Raw genomic sequence first — 27,700 nt, 5'->3', positions numbered from 1 at the left:
TGTGCATTCTGTGGCAGGCCTGCCACAGCCTAAATCTGTTAAGGCCCATTCCGCAAGGAAGGTGGGCTCATCTTGGGCGGCTGCCCGAGGGGTCTCGGCATTACAACTCTGCCGAGCAGCTACGTGGTCAGGGGAGAACACGTTTGTAAATTTTTACAAATTTGATACCCTGGCAGAGGAGGACCTGGAGTTCTCTCATTCGGTGCTGCAGAGTCATCCGCACTCTCCCGCCCGTTTGGGAGCTTTGGTATAATCCCCATGGTCCTTTCAGGAACCCCAGCATCCACTTAGGACGATAGAGAAAATAAGAATTTACTTACCGATAATTCTATTTCTCGGAGTCCGTAGTGGATGCTGGGCGCCCATCCCAAGTGCGGATTATCTGCAATACTTGTACATAGTTATTGTTAACTAATTCGGGTTATTGTTTAGGAAGCCATCTTTCAGAGGCTCCTCTGTTATCATACTGTTAACTGGGTTTAGATCACAAGTTGTACGGTGTGATTGGTGTGGCTGGTATGAGTCTTACCCGGGATTCAAAATCCTCCCTTATTGTGTACGCTCGTCCGGGCACAGTACCTAACTGGAGTCTGGAGGAGGGTCATGGGGGGAGGAGCCAGTACACACCACCTGACCTGTAAAAGCTTTACTTTTGTGCCCTGTCTCCTGCGGAGCCGCTATTCCCCATGGTCCTTTCAGGAACCCCAGCATCCACTACGGACTCCGAGAAATAGAATTATCGGTAAGTAAATTCTTATTATATTAAAGCAGCTATATAGGGAGCACTTATTATAAGGCTATCCCTGTCATATATAGCGCTTTTGGTGTGTGCTGGCAAACTCTCCCTCTGTCTCCCCAAAGGGCTAGTGGGGTCCTGTCTTCTTTAAGAGCATTCCCTGTGTGTCTGCTGTGTGTCGGTACGTGTGTGTCGACATGTATGAGGACGATATTGGTGTGGAGGCGGAACAATTGCCAAATATGGGGATGTCACCCCCTAGGGAGTCGACACCAGAATGGATGGCTTTATTTATGGAATTACGGGATAGTGTCAACACGCTAAAGCAGTCGTTTGACGACATGAGACGGCCGGACAATCAATCAGCACCTGTCCAGGCGCCTCAAACACCGTCAGGGGCTGTAAAACGCCCGTTACCTCAGTCGGTCGACACGGACCCAGACACAGGCACTGATTCCAGTGGCGACGGTGACGAATCAACCGTATTTTCCAGTAGGGCCACACGTTATATGATTTTGGCAATGAAGGAGGCGTTACATATTGCTGATACTACAGGTACCACAAAACAGGGTATTATGTGGGGTGTGAAAAAACTACCTATAGTTTTTCCTGAATCAGATGAATTAAATGAGGTGTGTGATGAAGCGTGGGTTGCCCCCGATAAAAAACTGCTAATTTCAAAGAAGTTATTGGCTTTATACCCTTTCCCGCCAGAGGTTAGGGCGCGCTGGGAAACACCTCCTAGGGTGGACAAGGCGCTCACACGCTTATCAAAACAAGTGGCGTTACCCTCTCCTGAGACGGCCGCACTTAAAGATCCAGCAGATAGGAGGATGGAAAATATCCAAAAAAGTATATACACACATACAGGTGTTATACTACGACCAGCTATAGCGACAGCCTGGATGTGCAGTGCTGGGGTAGCTTGGTCAGAGTCCCTGATTGAAAATATTGATACCCTGGATAGGGACAATGTTTTACTGTCTTTAGAGCAAATAAAGGATGCGTTTCTTTATATGCGTGATGCACAGAGGGATATTTGCACACTGGCATCACGGGTAAGTGCTATGTCCATTTCGGCCAGAAGAAGTTTATGGACGCGACAGTGGTCAGGTGATGCGGACTCAAAACGGCATATGGAAGTTTTGCCGTATAAAGGGGAGGAGTTATTTGGTGTTGGTCTATCGGATTTGGTGGCCACGGCTACAGCCGGGAAATCCACCTTTTTACCTCAAGTCACTCCCCAACAGAAAAAGACACCGACTTTTCAGCCGCAGCCCTTTCGTTCCTTTAAAAACAAGAGAGCAAAGGGATATTCATATCTGCCACGAGGCAGAGGAAAGGGGAAGAGACTGCAACAGGCAGCTCCTTCCCAGGAACAGAAGCCCTCCCCCGCTTCTACAAAAGCCTCAGCATGACGCTGGGGCTTCTCAAGCGGACTCGGGGGCGGTGGGGGGTCGTCTCAAGAATTTCAGCGCGCAGTGGGCTCACTCGCAGGTGGATCCCTGGATCCTGCAGATAATATCTCAGGGTTACAGGTTGGAACTAGAGACGTCTCCACCTCGCCGTTTCCTGAAGTCTGCTTTACCAACGTCCCCCTCCGACAGGGTGACGGTCTTGGAAGCCATTCACAAGCTGTACTCTCAGCAGGTGATAGTCAAGGTACCCCTTTTACAACAAGGAAAGGGGTATTATTCCACTCTATTTGTAGTACCGAAGCCGGATGGCTCGGTAAGACCTATTCTAAATCTGAAATCCTTGAACCTGTACATAAAAAAGTTCAAGTTCAAGATGGAGTCACTCAGAGCGGTGATAGCGAACCTGGAAGAAGGGGACTTTATGGTATCCTTGGACATCAAGGATGCGTATCTCCACGTTCCAATTTACCCCTCACACCAGGGGTACCTCAGGTTCGTCGTACAGAACTGTCACTATCAGTTTCAGACGCTGCCGTTTGGATTGTCCACGGCACCTCGGGTCTTTACCAAGGTAATGGCCGAGATGATGATTCTTCTTCGAAGAAAAGGCGTATTAATTATCCCATACTTGGACGATCTCCTAATAAGGGCAAGGTCCAGAGAACAGCTAGAGATGGGACTAGCACTGTCTCAAGAAGTGCTAAAGCAGCACGGGTGGATTCTGAATATTCCAAAATCCCAGTTAATTCCGACAACACGTCTGCTGTTCTTAGGGATGATTCTGGACACGGTTCAGAAAAAGGTTTTTCTCCCGGAGGAAAAAGCCAAGGAGTTATCCGAACTTGTCAGGAACCTCCTAAAACCAGGAAAGGTGTCTGTACATCAATGCACAAGAGTCCTGGGAAAAATGGTGGCTTCTTACGAAGCAATTCCATTCGGCAGATTCCACGCAAGAGTTTTCCAGAGGGATCTGCTGGACAAATGGTCAGGGTCGCATCTTCAGATGCACCAGCGGATAACCCTGTCTCCAAGGACAAGGGTATCTCTTCTGTGGTGGTTGCAGAGTGCTCATCTATTGGTGGGCCGCAGATTCGGCATACAGGATTGGATCCTGGTGACCACGGACGCCAGCCTGAGAGGCTGGGGAGCAGTCACACAAGGAAGAAACTTCCAGGGCGTGTGGTCGAGCCTGGAAACGTCTCTTCACATAAACATTCTGGAACTAAGAGCAATCTACAATGCTCTAAGCCAGGCAGAACCTCTGCTTCAAGGAAAACCGGTGTTGATCCAGTCGGACAACATCACGGCAGTCGCCCATGTAAACAGACAGGGCGGCACAAGAAGCAGGAGTGCAATGGCAGAAGCTGCAAGGATTCTTCGCTGGGCGGAGAATCATGTGATAGCACTGTCAGCAGTGTTCATCCCGGGAGTGGACAACTGGGAAGCAGACTTCCTCAGCAGACACGACCTTCACCCGGGAGAGTGGGGACTTCATCCAGAAGTTTTACACATGCTTGTAACCCGTTGGGAAAGACCAATGGTGGACATGATGGCGTCTCGCCTCAACAAAAAACTGGACAGGTATTGCGCCAGGTCAAGAGATCCGCAGGCAATAGCTGTGGACGCGCTGGTAACGCCTTGGGTGTACCAGTCGGTGTATGTGTTTCCTCCTCTGCCTCTCATACCAAAAGTATTGAGAATTATACGGCAAAGAGGCGTAAGAACGATACTAGTGGCTCCGGATTGGCCAAGAAGGACTTGGTACCCGGAACTTCAAGAGATGATCACGGAGGATCCGTGGCCTCTACCTCTGAGAAGGGACCTGCTTCAGCAGGGTCCCTGTCTGTTTCAAGACTTACCGCGGCTGCGTTTGACGGCATGGCGGTTGAACGCCGGATCCTAAAGGGAAAAGGCATTCCGGAAGAAGTCATTCCTACCTTGATTAAAGCAAGGAAGGAAGTAACCGCGCAACATTATCACCGCATTTGGCGAAAATATGTTGCGTGGTGCGAGGATCGGAGTGCTCCGACGGAGGAATTTCAACTGGGTCGATTCCTACATTTCCTGCAATCAGGATTGTCTATGGGTCTCAAATTGGGATCTATTAAGGTTCAAATTTCGGCCCTGTCGATTTTCTTCCAGAAAGAATTGGCTTCAGTTCCTGAAGTCCAGACCTTTGTTAAGGGAGTACTGCATATACAGCCCCCTGTGGTGCCTCCAGTGGCACCGTGGGATCTCAATGTTGTTTTGGACTTCCTCAAATCTCATTGGTTTGAACCACTAAAAAATGTGGATTTGAAATATCTCACATGGAAAGTGACCATGCTACTAGCCCTGGCTTCGGCCAGGAGAGTGTCAGAACTGGCAGCTTTATCTTACAAAAGCCCATATCTGATTTTCCATTCGGACAGGGCAGAACTGCGGACTCGTCCGCATTTTCTCCCTAAGGTGGTGTCAGCATTTCATCTGAACCAGCCTATTGTAGTGCCTGCGGCTACAAGCGACTTGGAGGACTCCAAGTTGTTGGACGTTGTCAGAGCTTTAAAAATATACATTTCAAGGACAGCTGGAGTCAGGAAATCTGACTCACTGTTTATACTATATGCTCCCAACAAGTTGGGCGCTCCTGCGTCTAAGCAGACTATTGCTCGCTGGATTTGTAGTACGATTCAGCTTGCACATTCTGTGGCAGGCCTGCCACAGCCAAAATCGGTAAATGCCCACTCCACAAGGAAGGTGGGTGGTTCTTGGGCGGCTGCCCGAGGGGTCTCGGCATTACAACTCTGCCGAGCGGCTACGTGGTCGGGGGAGAACACGTTTGTAAAATTCTACAAATTTGATACCCTGGCTAAGGAGGACCTGGAGTTCTCTCATTCGGTGCTGCAGAGTCATCCGCACTCTCCCGCCCGTTTGGGAGCTTTGGTATAATCCCCATGGTCCTTTCAGGAACCCCAGCATCCACTAGGACGATAGAGAAAATAAGAATTTACTTACCGATCATTCTATTTCTCGGAGTCCGTAGTGGATGCTGGGCGCCCATCCCAAGTGCGGATTATCTGCAATAATTGTACATAGTTATTGTTATCTAAATCGGGTTATTGTTGTAGGGAGCCATCTTTCAGAGGCTCCTCTGTTATCATACTGTTAACTGGGTTTAGATCACAGGTTGTACGGTGTGATTGGTGTGGCTGGTATGAGTCTTACCCGGGATTCATAAATCCTTCCTTATTGTGTACGCTCGTCCGGGCACAGTATCCTAACTGAGGCTTGGAGGAGGGTCATAGGGGGAGGAGCCAGTACACACCACCTGATCATAAAGCTTTACTTTTTGTGCCCTGTCTCCTGCGGAGCCGCTATTCCCCATGGTCCTTTCAGGAACCCCAGCATCCACTACGGACTCCGAGAAATAGAATTATCGGTAAGTAAATTCTTATTTTACCTCACTCTGATCACCAGTGGATATACGTCAGGAACCCTGGGAAAAGCCGGGTACGAAGTTTGTGCTTTAAAAGAAGATGCTGGCTCGCTATCCCCTCGCGCCAGAGCTGTCTAAAAATTGGGAAACGCCTCCTCCAGTGGACTCACATGTGGCTAGGATGGTGGTTTCCTCAGCTCTACCTGTCACTACCGTCACGGCTCTAAAAGAGCCTACGGATAAACGTGTGGAGGGTTGTCTGAAAGCGATTTACACACTCACGGGTGCTGCACAAAGGCCCACTATTGCAGCTACATGGGCTGCTGAGGCTATTGAAGCATGGGCCTTGGAGTTAGTAGCTGAAATCTCTTCTGACCATGCTAGACAATGCTTGTCATATATTGTCACAGCTTCTCGATATATTAAAGAGGCGGCTTCTGATGCCTGTATCCTAGCAGCCAAGGCCTCTACTACGTCAGTCCTGGCTCGCCGGGTATTGTGGCTGAAATCCTGGTCTGTGGATCTGGACTCTAAAAAAAACCCTGGAGGTACTCCCTTTCAAGGGAGATATTCTGTTTGGGGAGGACTTAAATCAGATAGTGGCTGACTTGGCTACTGCCAAAACTGCCTGTCTGCCTAATACTGCTCCTTCTGTGTCGAAGGCTAAAGGTACGTCCTTTTGCCCCTTTCGTCCTTCAGGTAAAGCAAAAGGTCAGGCGTACCATAAGCAGGCCCACACTTCCAAACCTGGTAAGCCGAAGCCCAAAAGAGCCTGGGCTGCCCGTCAGCCAGCTGCCAAGACCGATAAGCCTGCTGCATGACGGGGCGGGCCTCCCCCTGGGGGATCGGCTTCTAGGGTATACCCAGGAATGGTTGAAGACCACTTCAGAAGCCTAGGTACGGGAAGTCGTCACTCGAGGTTACGCCATAGCCTTCAAATACCGACCCCCTCATCGATTTTGCCAGACAGACATCCCTTTGGACCAGACAAAGGCAAAAACTCTACACTCGGTGGTACAGACCCTCCTGGATACAGGAGTCATAGTACAGGTGCCTCTTGCTCAGAGGGGCCGGGGGTACTATTCTCCGCTGTTTCTAGTCCCGAAACCGAATGGGTCCTCCCGGCCCATTCTCAACCTCAAGGCATTGAACAGGTTTGTGAAGGTTTCCAAGTTCCGTATGGAAACCCTTCGCTCTATAGTTCTGGCCTTGGAACCTGGGGACTACATGGTCTCCCTGGATATACAGGATGCTTACCTGCATATTCCTATAGCAGTGTCACATCAACAATACCTGAGGTTCGCTATATGCAACCTCTATTACCAGTTTCGGGCGTTACCTTTTGGTTTAACAACGGCTCCGCGAGTCTTCACCAAAGTCATGGCGGTGATGACGGTGGTACTCCGCCATCAAGGGGTCAGGATACTGCCGTATCTGGACGACTTTTTAATCCTGGCAAATTCCCCAGATCTTCTCCTACGTCATCTGGATATGACGGTCCGGTTTCTACAAGCCCACGGGTGGCTCATCAACTGGAAGAAATTCTCCCTGGTCCCTGCTCAGAGCATGGTGCACCTGGGAGCGTTGTTGTACACTCACAACCAGAGGTTGTTCTTGTCTCAGGAGAAAGTCCTGAAGCTTCAGGACAGGATTCGTTGCTTCCTTTCTCGTCCGCAAGTGTCGATACATTCGGCAATGCAGGTGCTGGGCCTAATGGTATCAGCATTCGACATGGTGGAGTATGCTCAATTCCATTCTCGCCCCCTCCAGAGGCTGATTCTAGCCAAGTGGGACGGCCTGCCTCACCGGATCAGATCTTAAATGATCTTATTGACTCCGGAGGTCCGTCTGTCGCTACACTGGTGGCTCCGGGACCAACAATTGTGCAGGGGTTGTCCCTTCTGGATATCCAACTGGGTCCTGTTGACGACAGATGCCAGTCTAAGAGGTTGGGGCGCGGTGCTGGAGCAACACTCCCTTCAGGGTAGGTGGACCAAGGAGGAATCTCTCCTCTCGATCAACATTCTGTAATTGCGGGTGGTCTTCAATGCGTTGAACCTGGCCCAGCATTTAATTCAGAACCGTCCTGTTCAAGTACAGTCGGACAACGCCACCACAGTGGCTTACATAAATCATCAAGGCGGCACTCGAAGCCGTTTGGCAATGAAGGAAGTCGCCTGGATTCTACGTTGGGCGGAACGCCATCTACCGGCCATGTCGGCAGTATTCATTCCGGGAGTCCTGAATTGGGAAGCAGACTTTCTCAGTCGTCAGGACGTGCATGCCGGCGAGTGGGGCCTCCATCCAGAAGTGTTTCAACTCCTCGTGGAAAAGTGGGGTCTTCCAGCCGTGGATCTGATGGCGTCTCGACACAATCACAAGGTTCCGGTCTTCGGAGCAAGGACAAGGGATCCTCAAGCAGCATTCGTGGATGCGCTGGCGGTGCCGTGGAGGTTTCGGCTGCCGTAAGTGTTCCCTCCGGTGTCACTCATGCCCAGGGTAATTCGGAAGTTCAAGCAAGAAAAAGGAAATCTGCTTCTCATAGCTCCGGCGTGGCCCAGACGGCACTGGTTCTCAGATCTTCAGGGTCTATCGTCAGAGTGTCCAATTCTACTTCCACAATGCCCAGACCTCCTCGTTCAGGGCCCCTGTGTCTACCAGGACCTAGCCCGGCTGTGTTTGACGGCATGGCTCTTGAAGCTTCCGTCTTGAGGGCTAAGGGTTTTTCTGAAGAGGTCATAAAAACTATGTTGCGGGCCCGGAAACCGGCTTCTGCTCGGATTTACCATAGGGTCTGGCTTTCCTACTTTGTTTGGTGCGCATCTAACAATTATGACACTTCCAAGTTTAGTACAGCCAAGCTTTTGGCTTTTCTGCAGCAAGGCCTAGAGTTGGGCCTGCGTCTGGCCTCCCTAAAGGTTCATAGTTCTGCCTTGTCTGTGTGGTTTCAGAGAAAAATTGTGACTTTGCCTGATGTTCATACTTTCACTCAGGGTGTGTTGCGTATCCAACCTCCCTATGTCCCGCCTGTGGCTCCTTGGGACTTGTCGGTGGTTTTGGAGGCGTTGCAGGAGCCTCCGTTTGAACCCCTTGGTTCAGCTGACCTTAAGTGGCTTTCCCTTAAGGTGGTGGTCTTGCTGGCTATTGCCTCTGCTAGAAGAGTGTCGGATCTGGGTGCCTTGTCTTGTAGTTCCCCATATCTGATTTTTCACCGTGATCGGGCGGTTCTTAGGACTCGTCACGGATATTTACCTAAGGTGGTTTCTTTGTTTCACCTTAATCAGGAGACTGTGGTTCCAGCCTTTGTCTCTCCTGATTTGTCTACCAAAGATCGGTCTTTGGATGTAGTACGGGCTCTCCGTATCTATGTGAAGAGAACTGCTTCTATCTGAAAATCTGATTCTTTTTGTTTTGTTTGAATTTCACAAACGTGGCTGGCCTGCTCACAAGCAGACCCTGGCCAGATGGATTAGAATGGTGATTGCACATGCTTATGTGAAGGCTGGTCTCTCTGCTCCTGTTCACATTAAGGCCCATTCTATTCGTACTGTTGGACCTTCTTGGGCAGCCCAACGTGGTGCGACCCTTGAACAATTGTGCAAGGCGGCTACGTGGTCTTCCGGGAACACGTTTATAAGGTTCTATGCCTTCGATACTGCCGCTTCCCAGGATGCTTCCTTTGGACGCCGGGTTCTTGTGCCCGCTACAGTGCGTCCCCTCCCATAAGGAACTGCTTTAGGACATCCCCATTGTCCAATCCTTGTGGAGCCCAGTGTACCCTGCAGCAGAAAACGAGTTTTATGGTAAGAACTTACCTTTGTTAAAACTCTTTCTGCGAGGTACACTGGGCTCCACAAGGCGCCCACCCTGATGCACTTAGCTTCTTTGGGTTGGTATGGCATTAGCCGCTGACACTTCTCCTGTCGTGAGAGTCTGGTGTATGTGGCTACTAACTGTTGTCTCTTTTCCTGCTACTGCATTGGGCTGGTTAACTAAAAACTGAGCTCCTGTGCTCGGAGGCGGGGTGATATAGGAGGCGGCACTGTGCATTCTGGGAACAGTCAAAGCTTTGAGCCTGTTGGTGCCTCGGATCAAGATCCTACTCTACACCCCATTGTCCAATCCTTGTGGAGCCCAGTGTACCTCGCAGAAAGAGTTTTAACAAAGGTAAGTTCTTATCATAAAACTCGTTTTTTTCCACCACTTACGAACTGCCCTTCCAGACACAGGTCTCCCATGCCTATGTGAGTAATACGCTCATGAGTCTTGTTTAAAATCAGATTTATTTATATATAACTAGGGTGCGGTGTAGAAGTTAGACAGTTAAAAGATAGATTGTTATTAGGTCGACACCATATGGTCGACAGTCAAAAGGTTGTTACAAGTATTGTGTTTTTAAAACCCTTTTCTTTTTACCCAAATTTATTGCATTGCTCTTCCTAGCCGGCTCGCTTCACTCGCCGCTTTTTGTACTCTGCTCGGCTCGCCAAAAGGTTACTATAGGTAATTGTTTGTGAAATAGATATTAAATGAGGCAAAAATTGTAAAAGCATGAAAAAACCCTAAAACACGTGCCGACTATTGGGTATATTCAATTAAAGTTGTATCCACTCCGACAGGACCTATTCAATGAACAGCCAAATCCGACAGGATTTGGCCGTTCCCGACAATCCTAATCCGCCTTTAAAAAAAGTTGGATAGAGGAGATGAGGAAGCTAAGAGGAGGAGATGGGGAGAGCAGCAGGGGGGGGGGGGGGGGGGGGGAGAGCAGGAACCCAGTGGCTACAGCAGCGTAGCAGGATGCAGGAACCCAGTGGCTACAGCAGCATAGCAGGATGATGGGGCACCTCCGAGGTCGGGTGGACGCTCCCGTGCCCCATCCTTCTGCTATGCTGCTGTAGCCATTGGGTTCCTGCTACACTGCTGTAGTCGCTGCTCTCCCCTATCTCCCCGCTGCTCACCCCTGTCTCCTCCTCCTCAGGTCAGTCAGGACAGTGTTAATCCGACTTTTTTAAAACGGGGCCAAATCTGACAGATTTGGCCCCGTTTTCGACAGAAGCACAAGTCATTCTGGGGTCTATTGAATAGGTTGGAACCCCTTACGACCTAAAAAAGTCTAAATCTGCCGTCTTTCCTGCAGACGGCAGATTTCGACTGCAATTGAGTATACCCCTATGTCAATATTTTGACCCTGTCGACCTTTTGACTGTCTATCTTTTAACTGTCTATACACTGAAATCCATATAAATTTGGGAATGTTACAAAATGATATGTTTTAAGGGAACAACAGGGTGTTTCTGCTATAAACGTGAACTGATAGATAATGGAAATTTGTTTGCTACTGCTGACTGCAAAAGAGAACTTGTACTTCTACTTATTGCAGGTAATAACTGCTCTATTTGCATTATTTGCTCAGCATAATGTTTAGCAACTGCAGCATCTCCCATTGGACAGTGATGAAAGTAGACAGAGCTGGATATAAGGCATAAATCATTCAGCATACTTACTTACTTTTATTGTAGGCCAAAGCTAACTGCTACTGACTAATTAGTCTGTGTTTTCTTTTCTTTCTTTAGATAGCAGAGACCTATTTTCAGGAGGAAGACTGTATCCTTTTATATGTGGCTACTAACGTAATGTAACTTAGGTCTTTAAAATTCCATTCTATTTAAAAGCAAAACCAAAAATTACTATTTTCGTGTAAGTATTTGTTACTTTTACAATTTTATGCACAGCTTTTAAAATGAAGGCACATTTTTCTTGTCATAAAAAAAGATTTGTTTTTTTTTTGTAATAGAGCACTCTTTCCCAGTTATGGAATATTCAGATTGGCTTCTAATGGCTTTAAAACTCTTAAGTCTTTCCCATTGCATTTTGGGTATCCTACAAAGACTGACGATTTTACAATGTGCTCATGAAAAGACGACTTTCAAAAGTAACATGTGTTCCTATTATCTAGTGAAAGCCAGCCTAGTCTCATTAAGGATTTTGGCAGAGGACATGCTGACAGTTTTTATTATTTCACAATGCATCACTTGTGATGTGAGTGAGGGTCACTGTCAATCATTTGCAGATCACCAGTGCTGTGTGCTCTTCTCCTTCGTATATTTAATAGTCACCTTCATTCAATCAACAGATCTGCATATTTGATATTTTAATTGTTTTAACTATTATTGCCAGCAACTGTCATTCAGTGATAGGTACAGTTCTCAGAGTGACCTCATGCATTATCAGTGATTCAATAGATAACATGGTTTGTCCATAAACCTTACCAGTGATTTGAGGTAATATTAGTGTTACATAGAGAGAAATCCTACTACATGGCATATATGAAGGCACCACAACTTCCCCTGATAGTTAAAAGTTACTGAAAATGCGAGATATTTTTTACCATTTGTACATTGCATGTAATAAACTGCAGGTTTTTGTTTCTAGAATGGTGTAACTTTAGTAGAATTCCACATCCGTCATTCTTATCACTAAATGACTTTAATGCTCCAAAAATAGTTTGTTAATTTCATTTTCTGTATGAAAGGGGTATTATCGGGTGAAGCAGTTCTACCCAGTAATCTGCCGATAAACACGGGTCCTTTTTCTGTGACTCGGAAATTTCTACCCGGGTTGACCTCTTACATAGACAAAATACCCATAGAAATTCTTGACCCGGTAATTTGCTGCTTTGTGTGAAAGGGGGTCAAGGATAGACCGCCAAAACGACCTGCCGAAATACCGGGTAATTGCCTGGAATTCTGTCTGAAAGGATATAATTCTACTATATGTATGTATGTATGCATATATGTGTGTGTGTGTGTGTGTGTGTGTGTGTATTAGAGATGAGCGGGTTCGGTTCCTCGGAATCCGAACCCCCCCGAACTTCAGCCTTTTTACACGGGTCCGAGGCAGACTCGGATCTTCCCGCCTTGCTCGGCTAACCCGAGCGCGCCCGAACGTCGTCATCCCGCTGTCGGATTCTCGCGAGGCTCGTATTCTATCGCGAGACTCGGATTCTATATAAGGAGCCGCGCGTCGCCGCCATTTTCACACGTGCATTGAGATTGATAGGGAGAGGACGTGGCTGGCGTCCTCTCCGTTAGAATAGATAGAGACACTTGAGTTGATTACTTAGTAATTTTGGGGAGCATTAGGAGTACTCAGAGTGCAGAGTTTTGCTGATAGTTAGTTACTAGTGACTGACCACCACCAGTTTTATTTATTATTTAATATAATCCGTTCTCTGCCTGAAAAAAAACGATACGCAGTCACATACCATATCTGTGCTCAGCCTCAGTGTGCTGCATGATAATATCATCTATGTATGTATATCTGACTGTGCTGAGTGCTCACTGCTCACACAGCTGAATTGTGGGGGAGACTGGGGTGCAGTTATAGCAGGAGTACAGTGCACACTTTTGCTGCCAGTGTGACTGACCAGTGACCACCAGTATATTGTCTGCCTGAAAAAGTTAAACACTCCTGTGGTGTTTTTTTATTTTTTTATTCTATAAACGCATTCTGCTGACAGTGTCCAGCAGGTCCGTCATTCATTATATTATATAAATATTTACCTGCAGTAGTGTTATATTTTTTTTGTTCATCTCTATCATCTTTATCATCTCTATATTAGCAGACGCAGTACTGTAGTCCACGGCTGTGGCTACCTCTGTGTCGTCAGTGCTCGTCCATAATTGTATACCTACCTGTGGTGGGTTTTTTTTTTCTATCTTCTTCATACTAGTAGTTTAGGAGTCTGCTGACAGTGTCCAGCAGGTCCGTCATTATATTATATATACCTGCAGTAGTGATATATATATATATATTTCTCTGACGTCCTAGTGGATGCTGGGACTCCGTAAGGACCATGGGGATATAGCGGCTCCGCAGGAGACAGGGCACAAAATAAAAGCTTAAGGATCAGGTGGTGTGCACTGGCTCCTCCCCCTATGACCCTCCTCCAAGCCTCAGTTAGATTTTTGTGCCCGGCCGAGAAGGGTGCAATCTAGGTGGCTCTCCTGAGCTGCTTAGAATAAAAGTTTAGTTAGGTTTTTTTTATTTTCAGTGAGTCCTGCTGGCAACAGGCTCACTGCATCGTGGGACTAAGGGGAGAAGAAACGGACTCACCTGAGTGCAGAGTGGATCGGGTTTCTTAGGCTACTGGACACTAGCTCCAGAGGGACGATCACAGGTTCAGCCTGGATGGGTCACCGGAGCCGCGCCGCCGTCCCCCTTACAGAGCCAGAAGAGACGAAGAGGTCCGGTGAAATCGGCGGCAGAAGACATCCTGTCTTCAGACTAAGGTAGCGCACAGCACCGCAGCTGTGCGCCATTGCTCTCAGCACACTTCACACTCCGGTCACTGAGGGTGCAGGGCGCTGGGGGGGGAGCGCCCTGAGACGCAATATAACAGAATACCTTAGGTGGCAAAACAGAATACATCACATATAGCTCCTGGGCTATATGGATGTATTTTAATCCCCTGCCATTTTACACAAAAAAGCGGGAGATAAGGACGTCGTGAAGGGGCGGAGCCTATCTCCTCAGCACACAAGCGCCATTTTCCCTCACAGCTCCGCTGGAAGGACGGCTCCCTGACTCTCCCCTGCAGTCCTGCTTCAGAATCAGGGTAAAAAAGAGAAGGGGGGGCATTGTTGGCAGCAAATAACAATAATTAACAGCAGCTATAAGGGAATAACACTTATATAAGGTTATCCCTGTATATATATATAGCGCTGGGTGTGTGCTGGCAGACTCTCCCTCTGTCTCTCCAAAGGGCTAAGTGGGGTCCTGTCCTCTATCAGAGCATTCCCGGTGTGTGTGTGCTGTGTGTCGGTACGCGTGTGTCGACATGTATGAGGAGGAAAATTATGTGGAGGCGGAGCAGTTGCCTGCGTTGGTGATGTCACCCCCTAGGGAGTCGACACCTGACTGGATGATTGTATTTAAACAATTAAGTGATAATGTCAGCAATTTGCAAAAAACTGTTGACGACATGAGACAGCCGGCAAATCAGTTAGTGCCTGTCCAGGCGTCTCAGACACCGTCAGGGGCGCTAAAACGCCCGTTACCTCAGTGGGTCGACACAGACCCTGACACAGATACTGAGTCTAGTGTCGACGGTGACGAGACAAACGTAATGTCCAGTAGGGCCACACGTTACATGATCACGGCAATGAAAGAGGCATTGAACCTTTCTGACACTACAAGTACCACAAAGAAGGGTATTATGTGGGGTGAGAAAAAACTACCAATATTTTTTCCTGAGTCAGAGGAAATAAATGAGGTGTGTGAAAAAGCGTGGGTTTCTCCCGATAAAAAACAGCTAATTTCTAAAAAATTATTAGCATTATATCCTTTCCCGCCAGAGGTTAGGGCGCGTTGGGAAACACCCCCTAGGGTAGATAAGGCGCTCACACGTTTATCTAAACAAGTAGCGTTACCGTCTCCTGATACGGCTACCCTCAAAGAACCAGCTGATAGAAGGCTGGAAAATATCCTAAAAAGTATATACACACATACTGGTGTTATACTGCGACCAGCAATCGCCTCAGCCTGGATGTGCAGTGCTGGAGTCGCATGGTCGGATTCCCTGACTGAGAATATTGATACCCTGGATAGGGACAATATTTTGTTAACTATAGAACATTTAAAGGATGCATTATTATATATGCGTGATGCACAGAGGGATATTTGCACCCTGGCATCAAGAGTAAGTGCTATGTCCATCTCTGCCAGAAGAGCGTTGTGGACGCGACAGTGGTCAGGGGATGCGGATTCCAAACGGCACATGGAAGTATTGCCGTATAAAGGGGAGGAGTTATTTGGGGCTGGTCTATTGGACCTGGTGGCCACGGCAACGGCTGGAAAATCCACCTTTTTACCCCAGGTCACTCCACATCAGCAGAAAAAGACACCGTCTTTTCAATCTCAGTCCTTTCGTTCCCATAAGTACAAGCGAGCAAAAGGCCACTCCTTTCTGCCCCGGGGCAGAGGAAGAGGAAAAAGACTGCACCATGCAGCCGCTTCCCAAGAGCAGAAGCCCTCCCCTGCTTCTGCCAAGTCTTCAGCATGACGCTGGGGCTTTACAAGCAGACTCAGATATGGTGGGGGCCCGTCTCAAAAATTTCAACGCGCAGTGGGCTCACTCGCAAGTGGATCCCTGGATTCTACAGGTAGTATCGCAGGGGTACAAACTGGAATTCGAGGCGTTTCCCCCTCATCGTTTCCTGAAGTCTGCTTTACCAAAGTCTCCCTCCGACAGGGAGGCAGTTCTAGAAGCCATTCACAAGCTGTATTCCCAGCAGGTGATAATCAAGGTACCCCTCCTGCAACAAGGAAAGGGGTATTATTCCACGCTGTTTGTGGTACCGAAGCCGGACGGCTCGGTGAGACCAATTTTAAATCTGAAATCCTTGAACACTTACATAAAAAGGTTCAAATTCAAGATGGAGTCACTCAGAGCAGTGATAGCGAACCTGGAAGAAGGGGACTATATGGTGTCTCTGGACATCAAAGATGCTTATCTCCACGTCCCGATATACCCTTCTCACCAAGGGTACCTCAGGTTTGTAGTACTAAACTGTCATTATCAGTTTCAGACGCTGCCGTTTGGATTGTCCACGGCACCTCGGGTCTTTACCAAGGTAATGGCCGAAATGATGATTCTTCTACGAAGAAAAGGCATTTCAATTATCCCTTACTTGGACGATCTCCTGATAAGGGCAAGATCCAGGGAACAGTTAGAAGTCGGAGTAGCACTATCTCAGGTAGTGTTACGTCAGCACGGGTGGATTCTAAATATTCCAAAATCGCAGCTGATTCCAACGACACGTCTACTGTTCCTAGGAATGATTCTGGACACAGTCCAGAAGAAGGTGTTTCTCCCGGAGGAGAAGGCCAGGGAGTTATCCGAGCTAGTCCGGAACCTCCTAAAACCAGGACAGGTCTCAGTGCATCAGTGCACGAGGGTCCTGGGGAAAATGGTGGCTTCTTACGAAGAGATTCCATTCGGAAGATTCCATGCAAGAACATTTCAGTGGGATCTACTGGACAAATGGTCCGGATCGCATCTGCAGATGCATCAGCGGATAACCCTGTCGCCAAGGACAAGGGTGTCTCTCCTGTGGTGGCTGCAGAGTGCTCATCTACTAGAGGGCCGCAGATTTGGCATTCAGGATTGGATCCTGGTAACCACGGATGCCAGCCTGAGAGGCTGGGGAGCAGTCACACAGGGAAGGAATTTCCAGGGCCTGTGGTCAAGCTTGGAAACGTCTCTTCATATAAACATTCTGGAACTAAGGGCCATTTACAATGCCCTAAGTCAAGCAAAACCTCTGCTTCAGGGTCAGGCGGTGTTGATCCAATCGGACAACATCACGTCAGTCGCCCACGTAAACAGACAGGGCGGCACGAGAAGCAGGAGGCAATGGCAGAAGCTGCAAGGATTCTTCGCTGGGCGGAAAATCATGTGATAGCACTGTCAGCAGTATTCATTCCGGGAGTGGACAACTGGGAAGCAGAGTTCCTCAGCAGACACGACCTTCACCCGGGAGAGTGGGGACTTCACCCAGAAGTCTTCCACCTGATTGTAAACCATTGGGAAAAACCAAAGGTGGACATGATGGCGTCACGTCTAAACAAAAAACTGGACAGATATTGCGCCAGGTCAAGGGACCCTCAGGCAATAGCAGTGGACGCTCTGGTAACGCCGTGGGTGTACCAGTCAGTGTATGTGTTCCCTCCTCTGCCTCTCATACCAAAAGTACTGAGAATCATAAGGAGGAGAGGAGTAAGAACTATACTCGTGGTTCCGGATTGGCCAAGACGGACTTGGTACCCGGAACTTCAAGAGATGCTCACGGACGAACCGTGGCCTCTACCTCTAAGAAAGGACCTGCTACTGCAGGGGCCTTGTCTGTTCCAAGACTTACCGCGGCTGCGTTTGACGGCATGGCGGTTGAACGCCGGATCCTGAGGGAAAAAGGCATTCCAGAAGAAGTCATCCCTACTCTGGTCAAAGCCAGGAAGGACGTAACCGCAAAACATTATCACCGCATTTGGCGTAAATATGTTGCGTGGTGTGAGGCCAAGAAGGCCCCTACAGAGGAATTTCAACTGGGTCGTTTCCTTCATTTCCTGCAAACAGGACTGTCTATGGGCCTAAAATTAGGGTCCATTAAGGTTCAAATTTCGGCCCTGTCGATTTTCTTCCAGAAAGAACTGGCTTCAGTACCTGAAGTTCAGACATTTGTAAAAGGGGTGCTGCACATACAGCCTCCTTTTGTGCCTCCAGTGGCACCTTGGGATCTCAATGTGGTGTTGAGTTTTCTAAAGTCACATTGGTTTGAACCACTTTCCACTGTGGACTTAAAATATCTCACATGGAAGGTGTCGATGCTGTTAGCCTTGGCTTCAGCCAGGCGTGTGTCAGAATTGGCGGCTTTATCATATAAAAGCCCTTACTTGATATTTCATTCTGACAGGGCGGAATTGAGGACTCGTCCTCAATTTCTACCTAAGGTGGTTTCTGCATTTCACATGAACCAACCTATTGTGGTACCTGCGGCTACCAGGGACTTAGAGGACTCTAAGTTGCTTGACGTTGTCAGGGCCTTGAAAATATATGTTTCCAGGACGGCTGGAGTCAGAAAATCTGACTCGCTGTTTATCCTGTATGCACCCAACAAGCTGGGTGCTCCTGCTTCTAAGCAGACGATTGCTCGTTGGATTTGTAGTACAATTCAGCTTGCACATTCTGTGGCAGGATTGCCACAGCCAAAATCAGTAAAAGCCCATTCCACAAGGAAGGTGGGCTCATCTTGGGCGGCTGCCCGAGGGGTCTCGGCTTTACAACTTTGCCGAGCAGCTACTTGGTCAGGGGCAAACACGTTTGCTAAATTCTACAAATTTGATACCCTGGCTGAGGAGGACCTGGAGTTCTCTCATTCGGTGCTGCAGAGTCATCCGCACTCTCCCGCCCGTTTGGGAGCTTTGGTATAATCCCCATGGTCCTTACGGAGTCCCAGCATCCACTAGGACGTCAGAGAAAATAAGATTTTACTTACCGATAAATCTATTTCTCGTAGTCCGTAGTGGATGCTGGGCGCCCATCCCTAGTGCGGATTGTCTGCAATACTTGTATATAGTTATTGTTACAAAAATTCGGGTTATTATTGTTGTGAGCCATCTTTTCAGAGGCTCCTTTGCGTTTATCATACTGTTAACTGGGTTCAGATCACAAGTTGTACGGTGTGATTGGTGTGGCTGGTATGAGTCTTACCCGGGATTCAATATCCTTCCTTATTATGTACGCTCGTCCGGGCACAGTATCCTAACTGAGGCTTGGAGGAGGGTCATAGGGGGAGGAGCCAGTGCACACCACCTGATCCTTAAGCTTTTATTTTGTGCCCTGTCTCCTGCGGAGCCGCTATATATTTCCATGGTCCTTACGGAGTCCCAGCATCCACTACGGACTACGAGAAATAGATTTATCGGTAAGTAAAATCTTATTTTTTTATATCATTATCATCTCTATACTAGCAGACGCAGTACGGTAGTCCACGGCTGTGGCTACCTCTGTGTCGTCAGTGCTCGTCCATAATTGTATACCTACCTGTGGTGGGTTTTTTTTTTCTATCTTCTTCATACTAGTAGTTTAGGAGTCTGCTGACAGTGTCCAGCAGGTCCGTCATTATATTATATATACCTGCAGTAGTGATATATATATATATTTTTTATATCATTATCATCTCTATACTAGCAGACGCAGTACGGTAGTCCACGGCTGTAGCTACCTCTGTGTCGTCAGTGCTCGTCCATAATTGTATACCTACCTGTGGTGGGGTTTTTTCTTCTTTCTCTGACGTCCTAGTGGATGCTGGGAACTCCGTAAGGACCATGGGGAATAGCGGCTCCGCAGTAAAAGCTTTAGGACTACCTGGTGTGCACTGGCTCCTCCCCCTATGACCCTCCTCCAAGCCTCAGTTAGATTTTTGTGCCCGGCCGAGAAGGGTGCACACTAGGGGCTCTCCTGAGCTTCTTAGTGAAAGTTTAGTTTTAGGTTTTTTATTTTCAGTGAGACCTGCTGGCAACAGGCTCACTGCATCGAGGGACTAAGGGGAGAAGAAGCGAACTCACCTGCGTGCAGAGTGGATTGGGCTTCTTAGGCTACTGGACACCATTAGCTCCAGAGGGACCGAACACAGGCCCAGCCTCGGAGCTCGGTCCCAGAGCCGCGCCGCCGGCCCCCTTACAGAGCCAGAAGCAAGAAGAGGTCCGGGAAAATCGGCGGCAGAAGACATCAGTCTTCAACAAGGTAGCGCACAGCACTGCAGCTGTGCGCCATTGTTACTCAGGCACACTTCACACTTCGGTCACTGAGGGTGCAGGGCGCTAGGGGGGGGCGCCCTGAGCAGCAATGTAAACACCTTGGCTGGCATAAATACACCACATATAACCCCCAGGGCTATATGGATGTATTTTTACCCCTGCCAGAACTCACCAAAAAGCGAGAGAAAAGGCCGCCGAGAAGGGGGCGGAGCCTATCTCCTCAGCACACGGGCGCCATTTTCCATCACAGCTCCGCTGGAAGGACGTCTCCCTGACTCTCCCCTGCAGTCCTGCACTACAGAAAAGGGTAAAAAAGAGAGGGGGGCACTAATTTGGCGCAGTTTTGATACTAACAGCAGCTATAAAGGGAAAAGCACATTTTATAGTGGTATTCCTGTCTATATATATATATATATATATATATATATATATATATATATATAGCGCTCTGGTGTGTGCTGGCATACTCTCCCTCTGTCTCCCCAAAGGGCTAGTGGGGTCCTGTCCTCTATCAGAGCATTCCCTGTGTGTGTGCGGTGTGTCGGTACGATTGTGTCGACATGTTTGAGGAGGAAAATGAGATGGAGGCGGAGCAATTGCCTATTATAGAGTTGTCACCCCCTAGGAAGTCGACACCTGAGTGGATGAGCTTATGGAAGGAATTGCGTGACAGTGTCAGCTCTTTACGACAGACAGTTGACGACATGAGACAGCCGGCTACTCAGCTTGTGCCTGTCCAGGGGTCTCAAACGCCATCAGGGGCTTTAAAACGCCCGTTACCTCAAATGGCAGACACAGACAGGGATACTGACTCCAGTGTCGATGATGAGGAGACAAACGTGACTTCCACTAGGGCCACACGTTATATGATTGAAGCAATGAAAAATGTATTGCATATCTCTGATAATACAAGTACCACTAAAAAGGGTATTATGTTTGGTGAGAAAAAACTGCCTGTAGTTTTTCCTGTATCCGAGGAATTAAATGAAGTGTGTGATGAGGCGTGGGTTTCCCCCGATAAAAAACTGATAATTCCTAAAAGGTTATTGGCATCGTACCCTTTCCCGCCAGAGGATAGGGCACGTTGGGAAACACCCCCTAGGGTGGATAAAGCGCTCACACGCTTGTCTAAACAGGTAGCACTACCCTCTCCTGATACGGCCGCCCTAAAGGAACCTGCCGATAGAAAGCTGGAGAATATCCTAAAATGTATATACACTCACACGGGTGTTATACTGCGACCAGCAATCGCCTCAGCCTGGATGTGCAGTGCGGGCCTGGCGTGGTCGGATTCCCTGACTGAAAATATTGATACCCTAGATAGGGACAGTATATTACTGACTATAGAGCATTTGAAGGATGCATTTCTATATATGCGTGATGCACAGAGGGATATTTGCAGACTGGCATCAAGAGTTAGCGCGCTGTCCATTTCTGCAAGAAGAGGTTTATGGACGCGGCAGTGGTCAGGTGATGCGGATTCTAAAAGGCACATGGAAGTATTGCCTTATAAGGGGGAGGAGTTATTTGGGGTAGGTCTATCAGACCTGGTAGCCACGGCAACTGCTGGAAAATCCACATTTTTACCCCAGGTAGCTTCTCAACCTAAGAAGACACCGTATTATCAGGCGCAGTCCTTTCGGCCCCATAAGGGCAAGCGGGCAAAAGGTGCCTCATTTCTGCCCCGTGGCAGAGGGAGAGGAAAAAGGCTGCAACAAACAGCCAGTTCCCAGGAACAAAAGCCCTCTCCCGCCTCCGCAAAGTCCTCAGCATGACGCTGGGGCTTTACAAGCGGACTCAGGCACGGTGGGGGCCCGTCTCAAGAAGTTCAGTGCGCAGTGGGCCAACTCGCAAGTGGACCCCTGGATCCTTCAGGTGGTATCTCAGGGGTACAAATTGGAATTCGAGACGTCTCCCCCTCGCCGTTTTCTAAAGACCGCTTTACCGACGTCTCCCTCAGACAGGGAGGCAGTATTGGAAGCCATTCACAAGCTATATTCCCAGCAGGTGATAATCAAGGTACCCCTCCTACAACAGGGAAAGGGGTACTATTCCACACTATTTGTGGTACCGAAGCCGGACGGCTCGGTGAGACCAATTTTAAACCTAAAATCCTTGAACACTTACATACAAAGGTTCAAATTCAAGATGGAGTCACTCAGAGCAGTGATTGCAAACCTGGAAGAAGGGGACTATATGGTGTCTCTGGACATCAAAGATGCTTACCTACATGTCCCAATTTACCCTTCTCACCAAGGGTACCTCAGGTTTGTGGTACAGAACTGTCACTATCAGTTTCAGACGCTGCCGTTTGGATTGTCCACGGCACCCCGGGTCTTTACCAAGGTAATGGCCGAAATGATGATACTCCTTCGAAGGAAGGGAGTTTTAGTTATCCCTTACTTGGACAATCTCCTGATAAGGGCAAGATCCAGGGAACAGTTGGAAGTCGGAGTAGCACTATCTCAGATAGTGCTGCGCCAGCACGGTTGGATTCTCAATATTCCAAAATCGCAGCTGATCCCGACGACACGACTTCTATTCCTAGGGATGATCCTGGACACAGTCCAGAAAAAGGTGTTTCTCCCGGAGGAGAAAGCCAGGGAGTTATCCGAACTAGTCAGAAATCTCCTAAAACCAGGCCAAGTCTCAGTGCATCAATGCACAAGGGTCCTGGGAAAGATGGTGGCTTCTTTCGAAGCAATCCCATTCGGCAGATTCCACGCAAGAACCTTCCAGTGGGATCTGCTAGACAAATGGTCCGGGTCGCATCTTCAGATGCATCAGCGGATAATCTTGTCACCAAGGACAAGGGTGTCTCTCCTGTGGTGGTTGCAGAGTGCTCATCTTCTAGAGGGCCGCAGATTCGGCATTCAGGACTGGGTCCTGGTGACCACGGATGCCAGCCTGAGAGGCTGGGGAGCAGTCACACAGGGAAGAAATTTCCAGGGCTTGTGGTCAAGCCTGGAGACATCACTTCACATAAATATCCTGGAGCTAAGGGCCATCTACAATGCTCTAAGCCTAGCAAGACCTCTGCTTCAAGGTCAGCCGGTGCTGATCCAGTCAGACAACATCACGGCAGTCGCCCACGTAAACAGACAGGGCGGCACAAGAAGCAGGAGGGCAATGGCAGAAGTTGCAAGGATTCTTCGCTGGGCGGAAAATCATGTGATAGCACTGTCAGCAGTGTTCATTCCGGGAGTGGACAACTGGGAAGCAGACTTCCTCAGCAGACACGACCTCCACCCGGGAGAGTGGGGACTTCACCTAGAAGTCTTCCACATGATTGTGAACCGTTGGGAAAAACCAAAGGTGGACATGATGGCATCCCGCCTCAACAAAAAACTAGACAAGGGACCCTCAGGCAATAGCTGTGGACGCTCTGGTAACACCGTGGGTGTACCAGTCAGTGTATGTGTTCCCTCCTCTGCCTCTCATACCCAAGGTACTGAGAATCATAAGAAGGAGAGGAGTAAGGACTATACTCGTGGCTCCGAATTGGCCAAGAAGGACTTGGTACCCGGAACTTCAAGAGATGCTCACAGAGGACCCGTGGCCTCTACCTCTAAGAAAGGACCTGCTCCAGCAGGGACCCTGTCTGTTCCAAGACTTACCGCGGCTGCGTTTGACGGCATGGCGGTTGAACGCCGGATCCTGAAGGAAAAAGGCATTCCGGATGAAGTCATCCCTACCCTGATCAAAGCCAGGAAGGATGTAACCGTACAGCATTATCACCGTATTTGGCGTAAATATGTTGCGTGGTGCGAGGCCAGGAAGGCCGCTACAGAGGAATTTCAACTGGGTCGTTTCCTGCATTTCCTGCAAACAGGACTGTCTATGGGCCTAAAATTAGGGTCCATTAAGGTTAAAATTTCGGCCCTGTCGATTTTCTTCCAGAAAGAACTGGCTTCAGTTCCTGAAGTTCAGACGTTTGTCAAGGGGGTACTGCATATACAGCCTCCTTTTGTGCCTCCAGTGGCACCTTGGGATCTCAATGTAGTTTTGGGGTTCCTAAAATCACATTGGTTTGAACCACTCACCACTGTGGACTTAAAATATCTCACATGGAAAGTGGTAATGCTGTTGGCCCTGGCTTCAGCCAGGCGTGTCTCAGAATTGGCGGCTTTATCCTATAAAAGCCCTTACCTAATTTTTCATACGGACAGGGCAGAATTGAGGACTCGTCCTCAATTTCTCCCTAAGGTGGTTTCAGCGTTTCACTTGAACCAGCCTATTGTGGTACCTGCGGCTACTAGGGACTTGGAGGACTCCAAGTTGCTGGACGTAGTCAGGGCCCTGAAAATATGTTTCCAGGACGGCTGGAGTCAGAAAATCTGACTCGCTGTTTATCCTGTATGCACCCAACAAGCTGGGTGCTCCTGCTTCTAAGCAGACTATTGCTCGTTGGATTTGTAGTACAATTCAGCTTGCACATTCTGTGGCAGGCCTGCCACAGCCAAAATCTGTAAAAGCCCATTCCACAAGGAAGGTGGGCTCATCTTGGGCGGCTGCCCGAGGGGTCTCGGCTTTACAACTTTGCCGAGCAGCTACTTGGTCAGGGGCAAACACGTTTGCTAAATTCTACAAATTTGATACCCTGGCTGAGGAGGACCTGGAGTTCTCTCATTCGGTGCTGCAGAGTCATCAGCACTCTCCCGCCCGTTTGGGAGCTTTGGTATAATCCCCATGGTCCTTACGGAGTTCCCAGCATCCACTAGGACGTCAGAGAAAATAAGAATTTACTTACCGATAATTCTATTTCTCGTAGTCCGTAGTGGATGCTGGGCGCCCATCCCAAGTGCGGATTGTCTGCAATACTTGTACATAGTTATTGTTACAAAAATCGGGTTATTATTGTTGTGAGCCATCTTTTCAGAGGCTCCTCTGTTATCATGCTGTTAACTGGGTTCAGATCACAGGTTGTACGGTGTGATTGGTGTGGCTGGTATGAGTCTTACCCGGGATTCAAAATCCTTTCTTATTGTGTACGCTCGTCCGGGCACAGTATCCTAACTGAGGCTTGGAGGAGGGTCATAGGGGGAGGAGCCAGTGCACACCAGGTAGTCCTAAAGCTTTACTTTTGTGCCCAGTCTCCTGCGGAGCCGCTATTCCCCATGGTCCTTACGGAGTTCCCAGCATCCACTACGGACTACGAGAAATAGAATTATCGGTAAGTAAATTCTTATTATCTTCTTCATACTAGTAGTTTAGGAGTCTGCTGACAGTGTCCAGCAGGTCCGTCATTATAATATATACCTGCAGTAGTGATATATATATATATATATATATATATATATTTTTTTTTTATATCATTATCATCTCTATACTAGCAGACGCAGTACGGTTGTCCACGGCTGTGGCTACCTCTGTGTCGTCAGTGCTCGTCCATAATTGTATACCTACCTGTGGTGGTTTTTTTTTTCTATCTTCTTCATACTAGTAGTTTAGGAGTCTGCTGTCAGTGTCCAGCAGGTCCGTCATTATATTATATATACCTGCAGTAGTGATATATATATATATTTTTTTTATATCATCATCTCTATACTAGCAGACGCAGTACGGTAGTCCACGGCTGTGGCTACCTCTGTGTCGTCAGTGCTCGTCCATAATTGTATACCTACCTGTGGTGGGTTTTTTTTTTCTATCTTCTTCATACTAGTAGTTTAGGAGTCTGCTGACAGTGTCCAGCAGGTCCGTCATTATATTATATATACCTGCAGTAGTGATATATATATATTTTTTATATCATTATCATCTCTATACTAGCAGACGCAGTACGGTAGTCCACGGCTGTAGCTACCTCTGTGTCGTCAGTCACTCGTCATCCATAAGTATACTAGTATCCATCCATCTCCATTGTTTACCTGAGGTGCCTTTTAGTTGTGCCTATTAAAATATGGAGAACAAAAATGTTGAGGTTCCAAAAATAGGGAAAGATCAAGATCCACTACCACCTCGTGCTGAAGCTGCTGCCACTAGTCATGGCCGAGACGATGAAATTCCATCAACGTAGTCTGCCAAGGCCGATGCCCAATGTCATAGTACAGAGCATGTAAAATCCAAAACACAAAATATCAGTAAAAAAAGGACTCAAAAATCTAAAATAAAATCGTCGGAGGAGAAGCGTAAACTTGCCAATATGCCATTTACCACACGGAGTGGCAAGGAACGGCTGAGGCCCTTGCCTATGTTCATGGCTAGTGGTTCAGCTTCACATGAGGATGGAAGCACTCAGCCTCTCGCTAGAAAAATGAAAAGACTTAAGCTGGCAAAAGCACAGCAAAGAACTGTGCGTTCTTCGAAATCACAAATCCACAAGGAGAGTCCAATTGTGTCGGTTGCGATGCCTGACCTTCCCAACACTGGACGTGAAGAGCATGCGCCTTCCACCATTTGCACGCCCCCTGCAAGTGCTGGAAGGAGCACCCGCAGTCCAGTTCCTGATAGTCAGATTGAAGATGTCAGTGTTGAAGTACACCAGGATGAGGAGGATATGGGTGTTGCTGGCGCTGGGGAGGAAATTGACATGGAGGATTCTGATGGTGAGGTGGTTTGTTTAAGTCAGGCACCCGGGAAGACACCTGTTGTCCGTGGGAGGAATAGGGCCATTGACATGCCTGGTGAAAATACCAAAAAAATCAGCTCTTCGGTGTGGAAGTATTTCAACAGAAATGCGGACAACAGGTGTCAAGCCGTGTGTTGCCTTTGTCAAGCTGTAATAAGTAGGGGTAAGGACGTTTACCACCTCGGAACATCCTCCCTTATACGTCACCTGCAGCGCATTCATCTTAAGTCAGTGACAAGTTCAAAAACTTTGGGCGACAGCGGAAGCAGTCCACTGACCAGTAAATCCCTTCCTCTTGTAACGAAGCTCACGCAAACCACCCTACCAACTCCCTCAGTGTCCATTTCCTCCTCCCCCAGGAATTCCAATAGTCCTGCAGGCCATGTCACTGGCAATTCTGACGAGTCCTCTCCTGCCTGGGATTCCTCCGATGCATCCTTGAGTGTAACGCCTACTGCTGCTGGCGCTGCTGTTGTTGCTGCTGGGAGTCGATGGTCATCCCAGAGGGGAAGTCGTAAGACCACTTTTACTACTTCCACCAAGCAATTGACTGTCCAACAGTCCTTTGCGAGGAAGATGAAATATCACAGCAGTCATCCTGCTGCAAAGCGGATAACTGAGGCCTTGGCATCCTGGGCGGTGAGAAACGTGGTTCCGGTATCCATCATTACTGCAGAGCCAACTATAGACTTGATTGAGGTACTGTGTCCCCGGTACCAAATACCATCTAGGTTCCATTTCTCTAGGCAGGCGATACCGAAAATGTACACAGACCTCAGAAAAAGACTCACCAGTGTCCTAAAAAATGCAGTTGTACCCAATGTCCACTTAACCACGGACATGTGGACAAGTGGAGCAGGGCAGACTCAGGACTATATGACTGTGACAGCCCACTGGGTAGATGTATTGACTCCCGCCGCAAGAACAGCAGCGGCGGCACCAGTAGCAGCATCTCGCAAACGCCAACTCTTTCCTAGGCAGGCTACGCTTTGTATCACCGCTTTCCAGAATACGCACACAGCTAAAAACCTCTTACGGCAACTGAGGAAGATCATCGCAGAATGGCTTACCCCAATTGGACTCTCCTGTGGATTTGTGGCATCGGACAACGCCAGCAATATTGTGTATGCATTAAATATGGGCAAATTCCAGCACGTCCCATGTTTTGCACATACCTTGAATTTGGTGGTGCAGAATTATTTAAAAAACGAGAGGGGCGTGCAAGAGATGCTGTCGGTGGC

At 48.3% G+C, this 27,700-nt stretch overlaps 1 protein-coding gene and 1 long non-coding RNA gene across 6 annotated transcripts in view; one reads left to right on the top strand and one right to left on the bottom strand.

The window, feature by feature from the left end:
- The window catches only part of CNST (consortin, connexin sorting protein), a 451,308-nt gene that overhangs the window by 227,270 nt on the left and 196,338 nt on the right, over positions 1-27,700 (top strand). For all 5 annotated transcript variants that reach the window (XM_063917791.1, XM_063917788.1, XM_063917790.1 and 2 more), the window contains one exon: positions 11,146-11,176. In XM_063917791.1, the coding sequence (XP_063773861.1) occupies positions 11,146-11,176 (31 nt within the window). The remainder of the gene's footprint in view (positions 1-11,145; positions 11,177-27,700) is intronic.
- The window catches only part of LOC134910122 (uncharacterized), a 177,180-nt gene that overhangs the window by 38,385 nt on the left and 111,095 nt on the right, over positions 1-27,700 (bottom strand). The gene's annotated exons all lie outside the window — the stretch shown is intronic.

The sequence above is a fragment of the Pseudophryne corroboree genome, chromosome 4 (genome assembly GCF_028390025.1).
Source record: "Pseudophryne corroboree isolate aPseCor3 chromosome 4, aPseCor3.hap2, whole genome shotgun sequence".
Lineage (NCBI taxonomy): Eukaryota > Metazoa > Chordata > Amphibia > Anura > Myobatrachidae > Pseudophryne > Pseudophryne corroboree.
Note: the sequence above shows the minus strand (reverse complement) of the source record. Positions and strands in the feature narration are given on the sequence as shown.